This window comes from Myotis davidii, unplaced genomic scaffold (assembly GCF_000327345.1).
Source record: "Myotis davidii unplaced genomic scaffold, ASM32734v1 scaffold71, whole genome shotgun sequence".
In the NCBI taxonomy this organism is placed as follows: Eukaryota; Metazoa; Chordata; class Mammalia; order Chiroptera; family Vespertilionidae; genus Myotis; species Myotis davidii.
Genome location: NW_006283588.1, coordinates 2,507,508 through 2,521,719, shown reverse-complemented (window position 1 = coordinate 2,521,719; position 14,212 = coordinate 2,507,508). Strand labels below are relative to the sequence as shown.

The 14,212-nt window shown below is 37.8% G+C and overlaps 1 protein-coding gene across 1 annotated transcript in view; it reads right to left on the bottom strand.

The window, feature by feature from the left end:
• Positions 1-14,212, bottom strand: part of TUSC3 (tumor suppressor candidate 3) — a gene marked incomplete at its 5' end in the record, with an annotated part of 78,152 nt that overhangs the window by 37,557 nt on the left and 26,383 nt on the right. The window contains 2 exons of the mRNA XM_015565246.1: positions 13,613-13,702; positions 13,824-13,964. Coding sequence (XP_015420732.1) covers positions 13,613-13,702; positions 13,824-13,964 — 231 coding nt within the window. The remainder of the gene's footprint in view (positions 1-13,612; positions 13,703-13,823; positions 13,965-14,212) is intronic.

Genomic DNA, 14,212 nt, shown 5'->3' with positions numbered 1-14,212 from the left:
TGGAGGAGGGGGAGATTACTAGCATTATGCATTTCTAAGGAACAGTTTTCAACTCAATACAAGAAACACCTTCCCTATAAATAAAGCTAAAACTAGCTGGCTCATGAGGAAAAACAGTTCTCATCTAAATTGTTTAATAAGAGGCTCAACAACTATTATTTACTGTAGATGTTGTAAAAGGGTTTCTAACTCAAAGAGAATATTCTGGCTTTGATAACTTAGAGTCTCCTCCAACTAGAAGATCTATGAAAAGTCTCTAAAGAATAAATGCCAAAGTTCAAAAATGAGCCCCATCCGGGCCTGAAAACAGAATCTCTTTTTCACTTCACACCACATATGGCATTATTGTTAGTAATCAAATCCTAAGTAATCAAATACAAAGATAAGATTGTAAAGCAAAAAAATAAAAAAAAATAACCTTACTGTTTGCTTCCAGAAAGTCTTACAGATCAATTTATCAGAGACAGTCCACACACCTGCTTACTTTAAGATTCTTGCCTCACCATGTCAAGGAATCCTAAGCTATTCTGATAAATATATCTAACTGCCTGTCTTGAAAAGCCCACCTTTAAACCATTTAAGTCCAGATCCCAAGAGCCTATAAATACCCACCTCCTCCTTTTCCTACTTCTGAGAAACTGCAAAGCCTTCCCTCCTGCAGTGAATTCTAGTGCATTTAGCTTTGCTTGACTAACAGGTTGTCTGGTGACACGTGAGAGTTCAGCATCTCCACGCACCAACGTCTACACTGAACCACTGTCTACCCCCCCCAACCCCCCAAACACCTACTTACCTACTGCAACATTAACTTCCTTCCTAAAATATTACTTGTAATATACTGTTCTCTGCCTTAAAATTTTCAGTCGTAAAACATATATTCACATTTTACAAATCATCTTCAATCTCAAAAACACTGTTAGGTAAAGGTATCCAGACACATACTATCATTCCCTTTTCAAACACAGGAAAATTAACCTTTGGTGACAGAAATCTACATAGTGGCTGCCTTGATGGAGAGGAATGTAAATGGAAAAGGGACTGAAGAAACCCCCAGGGGGATACAAATATTACACTGTTTGTACATTTTACTTCCAGAAAATTTTTTAATTTAAATTTTTTATTGTTGACACTATTGCAGATTTCCCTCACCCCCCCCCCCCCTTTGCCCATGTCCACCCAGCCCCGCCCCACCCCCCTCCGCCTTAATTAAAAGTCAATTTAAGACATCTGACTCTGAACAGATGTTAAGCACTGCCCAAACCCTGGATGTTACACATAAAACAAACTGAGATTCTGTATGGTAGAGAGAAAGCACGCAGGCTGGGCATCTTAGGAACCAAGGAACAATGATTCTCTGCATTTTTTTGTACTTCATATGTCCTGGACTGGATGATACTGGAGAAGCCAGTATGCCACAAACATCAACGGGCACAGATTTTTAAAAAACTCCAACAAAGGCCTGCTCTTTCTGGCCAAAGGACCATTACAAGGGAGAAAAAAAACCAAAACACTTTTAGGCAAACATTCTCTCAGGTCACTCTTTTTCATATGATCCCACAATTTCCTACTCATATGATCGAGAGAAAATTTCCAAAAGGGCTTCAAGGCCCTTCCTAATCCAGCACCAAGTTTTCTTCATGGCCTCAATTCAACACCCACAGGCACGAGTCACGTCAAATGACTTTCTGTCCAACCTGTCCTCTCTATCTTGAATATACTTTCCACTTGTCCTTTAAGTGGTAGGCTATTAGTTTTCCTACAAACTCACCCTGAGAAAAACAGTCTTTCAATCCTCCTTACTCTGTGCTCACATACTTGGTTTTTTATCATGATTACAGCTCTTGTTATGCTGATAAGAAGTGAACTGTATATTTATATCTCTACTAAAGTATGAAATTCATGGATGCAAGAATTAAGCCCAGAATATTGGCATAATGCCAGCGCAACACAGAGTGAAAGGTGCACAGCCGTTATTCATTGAATTGAACAGAATTGATTTGAAATGTAAATACTGCTGGTGGCGTAGCATGATGAACTTCATTTTTTCTGAGTCAGTGCCTCTGGTTTCCTATACTCAGATTATTTGGATTTGGGTGGATTTGGATAACTGTATCTCATCGGTGAGGCTGACTGCTGTTTAGGACAGGTATATGCAATCTCTACAACTAATAATAGCTTACATTCAAATATATGCCGTAAGTAGATTGCAATGTTAGAATATCCTTAATGTTAACCCTAATCCTGCTTATAAAGAACGAGCTAGCAAGAGGTTTTATATGGGTTTTTGTTGTTTAACTTTTTTTAACACAGAATATCTTTCCATTTATTTACATCTTTTCACAATTTTTTTTATCAGTGTTTACAATTTTTAGTATACAGGTCTTTCACCTTGGTGAAAGTCAAAATTTAGAGATCTGTGAATGGGAAAGTTAAAAAATATAGCTGCCCTAATACCATGTTTTACAAAGAACTGTGGGTGGGACTGCTAGCACAATGGGCTGATTGGAATCAAGTAGGTACAACATCCTCAAAGTTTTCTGAGAATTTTATTGGCATTAATAATCACCACTCTGGACTGAAAAAGACTGCCACTGATCTAGGCTTAAATCACTCTTTGAACTGTCAATCATCTGGAGACAAAGTGGACGTAGCAAGCTGCTCAGGCCTGAAAGACAGCATACACGTCTACACCAATGTTTCAGATGTGCTCACGAGGAATCAGGAGAAAATGAAGAATCTCCCAGAGGGCCACAGAGAACTATGGACAAGGGGGCTACTGTCAGGTAGCAGAACCAGGCCTTTGCGAGTCATGCTCTCTGACACTAAGGGAGACTGCCTTCACAATGGGGGCTCTATGGATCAGTCCACCGTCGGCTGCATGTCTTTCATTATCCCCTTGCTTTTATGACATTTGTTGTAAGGACAGTCATTTGGTCAAAAATATTTTAAAGTTCTATTTCAACTCTAAGTGCTTTTTACTTAACATTAAATTAGCGTCTTCCAGTGCCTTCATTGTGACCTAACAGAAAGGCTGTTCTTTTTGTGACCTGCACTAACTCTAATAAACCACCAAGTATTTCAGTGGCTTGTCCTTCTTGTCCAAACTCTTATGGGAGAAAAATGGCATGCCCTATCAAGATCTAAAATTCATTAGGAAATCCAACCATAATTAACAAAGCAGTAAACTTCATTCTGCATTTAGGCTGTTTTCTGGAGCAAGTAGCACTTTTTAATAAAGTGTTTGTGTATTTTTCCAGCTTTATTGAGATATGATTGATATATAACATTGTATAAGTTTAATATGTACAACCTATTGATTTGATAAACATATATTGAAAACTGATTAACACTATAGTCCAGTGTTAATTACCACCATCCAGTCACATAATTACCAGTTCTTTTTTTTGCAGTAAGTACATTTAAGATCTACTCTTATAAACTTTCTAGCATATAGCTTATAGATCTTATATCTGGAAGTCATTACCCTTTGACCAATATCTTCCCATTTTCCCTACCCACAACCTCTGATAACCATCACTCTACTCTGTTTCTGTAAGTTTGTTCCTTTTTAATCCGACATGTATGTTGTAGCATACTATCACAATCTATTTGTCTTTATCTGTCTGGCTTACTTAACTAAGCACAATGCCCTCAAGGTTCATTTAAGTTTCCAAAATGGCAGGATTTCTTTCTTTCCATGGATTAGCAATACTGATATATATCTATATATAAAACCACTTATTCAATGAGAGGCAGGAGTTTGTTTCTATTTCTAGGCTATTGTGAATAACAGTGCAATGAACATGGGGGTGAGGGTGAGATCCTGTTTTCAATTCCTTTGAATATAGACACAGAATTAAGGTACTTGCATCATATGGTTCTATCTAATCTTTTCAGGAACCTCCATATTGTTTTCCATAGTGGCTGTACTACTCTACATCCTCAGCTATTTATTAAGGAGTCTTTCTCTCACTCCCATTTCGAAGGACAACTTTGGGGTAAAGTAGCCTGCTTGGGCATCTCTTTTTTCTGCACTTGAACACATCCTCCCTCCTTCTTGGCCTGCCGGGTCTTTGCGACACATTTGCTGATAGCCTGCCGGGGATTACCTTGTGTGAGACTTTGTTGTTGCTGCTTTTAAAATCCTCCGTCTTTCATTTTAGACATTTTATTAATACATGTCTAAAAAATGATCTTTCCTATTAAATTCTGGGGTTACCTACTAGCTTCAGAACCTGGATATCCATATATCTCCCATGTTTAGGAAGTTTTCAGTATTTGCTTATATAAACTTTCTACCTCCTCTACTCCTCTCTTCTCCTTCTGAGACTCCAATGATCTATACATTATTTCTTTTGATGGTGATCCATAGGTTTTGCAGGATTTCTTCCTCCCTTTTTATTCTATTTTTATTTTGTTCCTCTGGGTAATTTCATTTAATGTTTGTAGCTCACTGATTTTTCTGTTTAGTCAAGTCTGCTGTGAAAGTTCTCTATTCGATTCTTTCGATTCTGTAGTTCAGCGTATCTTATTCTTCAGTTCTGAATTCTTTTCAGAACAATAAAAAAACGGTTTTGTTGTGGGGCAATACCTGGTTCTCCATTCCCTTGGGGCAGGTTTCCTGTATTCCTTTGGTGTCCTGTTTCTGAGTCTGTGTGATTGCTGTAGAGATGTGTAGGTGTGTCAGCACTTTAAGAAGCAGTCACCTCTTCCCGATTTCAGGGGCTGACTTTGGTCAGGAAAGCCTTTCACCTGTGGCAGGTGCACATGGGGTCTGCTGTCACTGGAGTCTAGTGGTCCAGGGCACCCGGTGTCGGGTATGTGGTATCACTAGGTGGGAGGGAGGGGAATGATTGTCTTCAGCTCAGGCCACAGGATGTCCAGGCTTGCACTGTGCACTGCAGCGCCCCAAACTGGCAGCCAGAATTGCTCGTGGGCCCCTCTGAGGGTGGGACAAGCTTAGGCGGTTGGTGTCTGACCCGTGTGCAGCAGCAGAGGCCAGGAGTGGGTGCAGGTGCAGTCCCAGGCTTCAGTGGAGTGGGAGGAACTCAGGCAGCCGGCATCAGCTCATGCAAATACCTGATAGCCTGCAAAACGTGAAAGCTGGCAAAACGTGCAAGGGGTCCATGGATCCCTGTGCTGGCTGTTGGCTTCCACAGTGATGAAACCGGATGTGTTTTCCCCAGAGCTGGTCTCTATAAGAAGCAATCACCCCCACTGTGTCTAATAACAGCCCCCGCTTTTCTTTCTTGATCCTGGCTGGTCTCGGTGGAGGGAAATGGAAGCACCTGTCACAAGGTTCCTCGAAATGCTGGACAGGGGAATGCTTTCCAGCTGGGAGCTCTTCCAGGGCTGGCAATACCCACAACGCAATGGGATAACACAGGCAAAATGAAGCCAAATTCCTTCTCTTTTTGTGCAATTCCTCTCAGGTTTGGTTTTTTGTTCCACTGTGTTGCTAAAACTTCCTAAGTGGTCTCCAGAGCTGTTTATATCTGTGGATAGCTATCTATCCAATCGCTGATCTTTGTGGGGGCCAGGGAGGCGGCGTTCTCGTATGTCACCATTTTTTGCAAATATAGCAATTTTAAAACTCACATTAGTTATCTCAGACCACTCTACCCTTATTAATACCAGATTTTAATTACAGATAGCTGAACACTTAAATCCAGGTTGACTGGCATTTACTAGCATTAATAAAATAGGAGGAAGAGAGAAAGAGAGAAAGAGAGGCATAACGATTTGAAAGTTTCCAGAATGAAAGAAACGCTGGGAGAAAAATGCAAAGTAAAAAACTTTCTATAAAATGAGAATACCTTCAGTGATATCTTAATCAGTAATGAAGTCTAAATCACAACTTAAAGGGTTATTACAGGTAAATTACAGGTTATTATTTTAATAAACTGGGTAGTTTAAAATATGTTGAAGATAATCCATGTTTTCAGAACTTAATATATTAACCAATAAGCAAACTGGAGAAAAAATAATGCTTTCTAGTGATCAAAACCTAAAATTAAACAATACAAGAACACCGTGAAGACATTTCAATGAAAGGTATGGGAAAGACTTCATTTTTACATAAAAATGAGGAATGGCACAGGAGAAAGACCTTTAGTATCAAAATATACAGTCAGATACTATAATCACCTAACAGCACAAACTTTTTAAAGACATATTACTTTCACACACAATAATAATGCAGATATTTCTTCTTTACATCTAAGGCTTACGAGAGTTTGTATGACTGTAATAGCCATAGGGCTCCTGGAAGACAATACAGAGTGGTATTGCTCTGTCTTTCACACTTTCACATTCCAGATACTGTGAAGTTTTTTAAAGCATGTACCACTGTTGATCCCATGTAATTGAGCGTATAAGAATATTTGTAGGTATTAGTGTGCATATCCAATTAAACTGACCCAGACAGATATGTACAGTGGTGTGATGTAACCTCAGAGAATGGGCAAAGCGCTCCTGAAGATTTATAGTTTACATTTGGAGTCTGAACCTGTAACTTAAAGACTTAGTAAGCACATAAATTGCAAATCAAATTTCAAACACAATATATAGCTAGTGATGACTTATTCCATAATGTTTCCTTTATTACTAAAATATTATTTTCATCCTTTCAATGAAAGAAAGCTGTAATGTTACCTAACTTTCAGGGCTTTTGACTAATTCCTGCAAAATCTGATGTAGGGCACAATAATTTTATTTCTTGGCAGAAATAAATGGTTGCTTTTCATAAGTAATTGCTTCTTTGGGAGATAATTACAGCTTTTTTGCATTATTAATAGCAGCTTTGTTAGTACATCTATTATAAAATTAATTTTAAGAATGAGGCTTATTTTAGAATATTATAGATTTCAAGTTTTTTAAAACTATTTTTACACTCAGGGATAGAAGAGTGTAAGTTATAGTAGATGCATGTAGTACTTAAAAATTGTTTCAGAACATTCCATGGATATATTAACTCTGTATTTCAACACATAGTTTGGGGTAAATCCAAATGAAATATCTTCTGAATAAGTGCAAATCTTTTCAAATAGAGTAAGCTTTAGGCCTGGCCAGTGATGCTCAGTAGTTAAGCGTCAACCCATGAACCATGAGGTCATGGGTTTGATTCCCAGTCAGGGGACATGCCCGGGTTGTGGGCTCAGTACCCAGCAGGGGTTCTGCAAGAGGCAGCTAATTGATGATGTTCCTCTCTCATCAATGTTTCTATCTCACTATCCCTTTCCCTTCCTCTCTAAAAATCAATAAAAACATAGTAAAAAAAAACTTTAGTACATGCACTTGGAAATCTATATAGCCTTTTCATCTAAATTTTTTTACCCTAAATTTTCTTTTTTCTTTTTATTTATTTATTTTTCTTTAGTGATTAAGGCAGCAGTTCTCAACCTGTGGGTCGCGACCCTTTTGGCAGTCAAATGACCCTTTCACAGGGATCGCCTAAGACCATCCTGCATATCATATATTTACATTGCGATTCATAACAGTAGCAACATTAGAGTTATGAAGTAGCAACGAAAATAATATTATGGTTGGGTCACAACATGAGGAACTGTATTTAAAGGGCCAGAATGTTGAGAACCACTGGTTAAGGTATTACATATGTGTCCTTATCCAAGTCTATAGTCTTACAGTATAAAGAAACTATAATAAAGAAGCTATAAAGCTGAGGAATATTCTGATCCTGTGGTCAAGATCATTTCATTTTATTAGTGGACATGATTATGCAAAAAGATGATGTAAAATTGAAAGGAATAAATAAGGCAAATAACTACCATGGCCATTCAAAGTAGGAGAACTTCATGTTTACCCGAGGTCATAAAGAAACTACTTCATTAAAAAAGTGATACCTGAACGAGGAAGAGGGGTTTTAAGTGTAGAGAAAGGAGGAATGTCATTTCAAGATTATTTATGACAGAAGAAAATGTATTATGTGTTCACTGTAAAGCCAAATTATAGAGAATAAAATAATCTGATCCTTATTTTACCTGCATACCATTCTAATATATGCTTCAGGCTATTAGCCAAAATGACCTCAAAAGTTGAAAATATTTGGGGAGAGGAAGGAAATAGGGGAGAGAGAAATAAAGAAAGGCAAATGTCAATAGACAGATATAGATGTACTGTTATTTTAAAATATTTAGCATCATTTATGCAAAATGAGAAATTTCTCCAAGCCATATCTATCATTTCTTTCCTTTAAGGTTATTAATTATTCTGAAATTTTAGAAGTCATTTATGCTCCAGCATAATTTGGTCTACAATATGACAAAACTATACTGTGGCATTTTTTAAATAGAAGACAGTACATTTTCATTCTGTTTTGATAAATGTATGTGACATACAAGACATGTAGAGTTTAAGACTTTATGGAGGAAAAAACTTCCTTAAACATACAGAAACACTAAAACATAAACATGTTTTTTAAAATGACATTTAATTTAATCTTTTTCTTTTGAATTAAATTTATTGGGGTGAAAGCCTATATAATAAAAGGGTAATATGCAAATTGACCCTAACAGCAGAATGCCTGGTTCCTATGACATGCACTGACCACCAGGGGGCAGATGCTCAATGTAGGAGCTGCCCCCTGGTGGTCAGTGTGCTTCCACAGCGGGAGGGCTGCTCAGCCAGAAGCCAGCTCATGGCTGGCCAGCATTGTGTGCCCACCACTCAAAGTCAAATCTTCTTCTATCACCATATATTTGACCCCCCTTACTCTACTAAACATATTTTAATATAATATAATCTCAAAGCTTCTAATCTTTTAATATAAACGCAGATAATATGAACACTGATGTCATAGTTTTAATGCTAATTCCATCAAAAGTTTCTGAATTTTATATTTAAATCATAATTGTTAGACTTGAAATATAATGATGCTTGAAAAAAGTGCATTGAATGAGAAATACTGTGAGTCAAACTTTTCATAGTCTTATTTTGAAGTTGCAGCAAATATAACTTTAAAATGCTTTTTAAAAACTAGACTGAATATGCTTATTATGAATTATGTTCAGATAATTAAATTAATCTTGACAGGATGAGAATAATTTTCTTGGTTTTAAGGACCACAGGGGTCTATGTAGTACAATATTCTTTCCAAAATTGGAAAAAGTTTGAACAATATGAACCAGTTAACAAGTAATTTATCCCTTTCTCTGCAGGAGAATCAATTCTTCTTTTCTTCTCTTTGTTTTCCATTTTTTCCCTCTGAAATCACATTTATTCTGGATTCTCAGAGAGAGTAAGTGTGACATATTAAACACATTCTCATTTTGTAGTTGTATAATCCCTCTGTGTATGTGCTTTCAAAATTTTAATTACAAAGTACAAACAAACCTTAGGAGGGAAAAACAATTTTTCCCCTGATATACTCAACATTTTTGAAATGCTGAAAATATAACTTGAATTCCTATTTGCAAAGAAATATATATTCATCTGTTCAGCTATTATTTATTTAATGTATGTCCCGTGTGAAATGCTTGCTAGGAGGCAGAATACAAACCCTGGGGTCTATCCCAGGTAACAACAGCTGAAAGGAAGTACAGCAGCAGTTTGGGATGGTAATCAAGATCAGCCAGGTCAGAACCAAGGGTGCGCAGAGCTAACTGTGGGAACGGAAGCCAAACTAGGTGGACCTCAAGGCAAGGAGTTTCACCAAAGGCCAGGTAGGCAGACAAAAACTATGAAGATCAAAAGAATAAAAAGGCAAAAGCAGTTAAATGCAGAGTCACGGCAACAAAGTGATCATGGTACTGAACAAAATTCTAAAACAATTCCAGCTTCTAGTACCAGCAATGCAGTAAGAAGCAAGGAAGGCTTTAATGACTGAGATGTGGGCAAATCCATATACAATATCTGTGAGCTTCATGATGTAGCTGTACTACTATAGAAAACGTAGTGCCTGGAATTTTTTTTAAGGATATTTTTATTTATTTCAGAGAGGAAGAGGGAGAGAGAGAGAATCATTGATCAGCTGCCTCCTACACGTCCCCAGCTGGGGATTGAACTGTGACCTCCTGGCTTGTAGGTCTGACACTGAACCACTGAACTACACTGGCCAGGCTATTGCCTGGAATTTAACGGGCTCTCAACAAATACTGATTTGATGAAAACAATAATTAACAAATCAAAGGGCAGAATATCATTTATGAAATCTATCATAAGCTTTCTGCATATCTTTAGTATATTGTGTTTCTGATTTTTTGTTTAAAAGTTTTCTTTATATATTGACCTCTTTTCTGGTGGTATGAAGAGTATAATAAAAGTAGTGAACTTCCCTGTAAATATTTTTATACAAAATAATTATAGTTAGCTTGAAAAAGCCTATATAATTTTTAACTTGTTACTAAAATATGTCCCTCAAAGAGCAAGCTTATGCAAATCCCTGAGGCATGAAAGTATAAGGCTGTTAGGCTGCCTGAAACAGAACGTGTGCTTCCTTAATGATAAACTCTAGCGTATGCTACATGCCATTTTGCAATAAAATGCTTTTGCAGTACATGTAGAACACAGCTCTTAGTTCTATTAACTACTGAACTGCAATGCAGTGGAAAGTTTTGAATTATATCTGGTAAACCCACAGCAATCTTTAGGCAGCAGATAAAGGCCAAATCTTAAAAAGTGCATTTATTTATGTTGGGAGTTATAACCTAAGTATAAGCTTTATCTCAATGAATGCATTTAATTTAAGATGGTTGTTTTTTTTAACAGCAAAAGAAAATGTCTTTATGCCCCAGAACTATACAGTTATATAGGTTCCCTTTAGCTACCCAGTAATGGCTTCTTCTGTGATGACTTTCATGCTGTTAAGTGGACCATCAGTACTTGTGTCATTTCGTAGCATCTTAATAAGAACAAACAAGCTTTCAATCAGCACAGCACCCTACTGCCTCCACTATTCCTTTTCTTTCTCTATATTCATTTAGAATTTAAGCTCAATACAGTGAAACTTATTCTGGTAGCATTTTTAGATTCATCTAGACATGTTTTATTCCACAATTAACATAGGAATGTTAATATTTTAAAAACAAATAGCTAAATGAAGACCCAACAACATCCCCCACAGTCTTATCCACCCTGTCTCATCTAGGTAGTTCAGTCTAGTTAGAAAACATAACTAGTCAAGCTAGAATCACTAGTCCAAAGACACAGGTTCGTTATACATCAATTCAGTGCATGACCAAAAACTCTTACCCATTCTGACCAACGTGTCCCTGAGAGTATACTGCTGGTTCTGAGGCGAATGGGCAGTAGGGGTGACTAGCTCAGGGGACTGCCATGCATACTTCTCGAAAATGCAATGCAAAACACAGGCCCTGTTGCCGGAGCATCAATAACAAACCTACTATAAGGAAATACATAATGTGTTCATCTGTATAAGAATTTTTACAATGTGTTATAAGAATAATGTCATTTCTGATGGATACAGACACTCTTAACTATATATACATGTTTTTACACTTCCCTTACAGGATTATTTACAAGACATATGACATTGGCTTAAAAAATTACCCACAACTGCTGAGACATTTTGAGTACTATTTGTTGCTATTTCTTGCCAAAAATGATACCTGAAAAACACCACTTCAGAAGTATAGTTCTTCACAATGTCTTTCCTTTGCTTTGGAATCAACTAGAAAAGAATAAAGCTGGCACACCACTGGGGTTGGAGTGTACACTGTCTGTGCGTGCCCTGTGTGTTCTCTGGCCCCTACACCTTCAGGCTGACTCTCGCCACCAGCATGGCACTGCCTGTGGATTTCTTTCCCGGCCGAAGGCCACCAGTGTGGGGAGTAATGCCTTCCGGGGAAAGAGCACTCAGCTGCCCTCGCCACTTGTCCTGCACTGGCTCCCGGAGACCCCCCAGCACGAACGGACACTTTTTTGACTGCCTTCCCAGTTTTCCCCTTCTACCCCACGTTTCCATCTCCTCTGATATAAACTACTGTGCCCTGAATCACTGTCTTTGAGAAGAACCCTAACTAAGACTTTTAAAAATTCTAATACACGAAATATCATATTTTATCTCAGACAACTGCAAGGTAAGACAAACAATATTAGACTCATTTTATAGAAAAACAGACAGACTAACTTCCCCCAAATAATATACCTGGATAATATACCTGGAAGAGGCAGAGCTTGGGAGAAACTCAACCTTGTTTTCTCTCCCTGTTTCTCTTTGCCTGAATACTTCAGAATAAAGGCAAAGAGTTTGCTCTTCACATAAACCTCTCCTAAGCGTGTAAAATGGCACAGATTAAATCATGTTTACTAAGGTATGTTAAAGAACACTATTACACCCAAACTATTTACATATCAGTCATATTTACTGGTGACATTCAATATCTACAATCATTCTAAACATTATACTATATATAGGTCACTGTGATCCTAAGCACTGGTTACTTCCATCTAAAAACACTTTTGTAAAGTCATCCTGGGGTATATATGCTAGATGAGATAATATCCTTGGCTGCAAAACATGTATGACAAAATTATAATAAGGTTCTCTATAGCCCTGAACCAAGGTCTCTCCTCTTTAACACTCTGACACTTCGTGCCTGATGACCCTTTGTTGGGGGCTGACCTTTGCACGGCAGAGCATTTGGCAGTGCCCCTGGCCCTCCCACTAGCTCCCATAATGGGTACTTGCCCCACAGCTGTGCCACCCTGGGAAGGAGTGGGGGCTGGTGCATGCTTGGTTGCATAACACGAGTTTTATAGCCCAAACATGCCTTCACTTCTTCCTGAAAGACAGCCAATCTACGAGGGCAGTAACATTTAATGTGGCCTTGGAACAGAAACTATATCTATTTTGCTATTTTACAAATGAAGAAGCATTGCACGTAATGCTATAGGTTCCAAAGTTAAACGTGTGGAAGAAATAACAGTGGCTGTGAATCTTATGTTTCTAAAACATGACTTAATGGTGTTACACAGAAAGAGCCCTGGTTTTTCATGCTTTAGCCCAACAGTGGACTCTCTGATCAGCCCGTGTTCCCCACTAGTAGCTTGATAGAGCCACGAAGGCATGAGGCAGGACACAAAAGGCTCTGGTAAGAAAAGGAAAGAAGAGAGATGCCATGCCTTGTTAAACGCAGATAGGGATTCATCAAAATGCAAAACAGGCAACAAAATTACAAAGTACAGCTATTAAGCCCAAATGCCAAAGCACAGAACTCCATTAACATCCAGATCAATTGAAATGGACACGGGCGCACCACTTTCGTGTTTATGAACTTTGAAGTTCACTTTAGGTTTTCACCAATTTGCCTACATCTAATCCTACTTCCTCTTGTGAGAGTCTATACTGCTGTGGCAATAATAAAAAATAAGCAGAAAAAGTAGTTTATGCATATACATTTGATGTAGGTACATGGCTGATTTTTTAATCAAAATTAAAGCAGTCCTGACACTAAAAAAAAGGAAAACCCAACATATATTGTATGTTATGTGCATGTACATGGCAGAGGTAGCAAATGAGAAGAGAAAGAACACAGATTCACATATACAACCCTTTCTTCCTAAACACTAATTTCTGGCTCCTATATGAACAGAATTGCAGTTCAGACTATGGATGCTTAGGGAGTGCACCTACCACTTGTCCATTGTGCGGGTTCTTATGAGCATAGGGAGGTCCACGGATATGATTCCACATCTGACCAGAAGTCATAGCAAAGACTATACACTGAAAGACAGGGTGCAATGTGTTTCCATTATGTAACAATCTGGCTCATTCTGTTCATATTATACAACTTATGCTACTTTACAAAATATAGGGGGGGGGAAAGTACAATGTGATAACATACCAGAGATACCATGGCCCAACCAGTCTTGTTATAGATGAACTCCAAGTTGTTCCTTCTTAAATAGAGCAAACCACCAACAAGCGACACTAACAGGGCCAAAGCGATGGTGCCAGAGTAGTTGGGTGGTCTGAAAACTCGAATCTGCAAAAATGCAATGAAAACTTTAAGTAAAAGAAAAATACCATTTTTTTCTCCTGACCACATTCTAAGTCCTTCCAATCTTCAATACAAATAATTTAGAAAGGGGACACCTTACTTTCAGACCTTTCACTAACATTCTTTTCACTCCTTACAAATCAAAAATATATACCTTGAAACATCATGACAATTTAAAAAGTCTTGCTCTTCATTTTAGGTGACTATAGTTAAACATATGCAAAACTACTTTT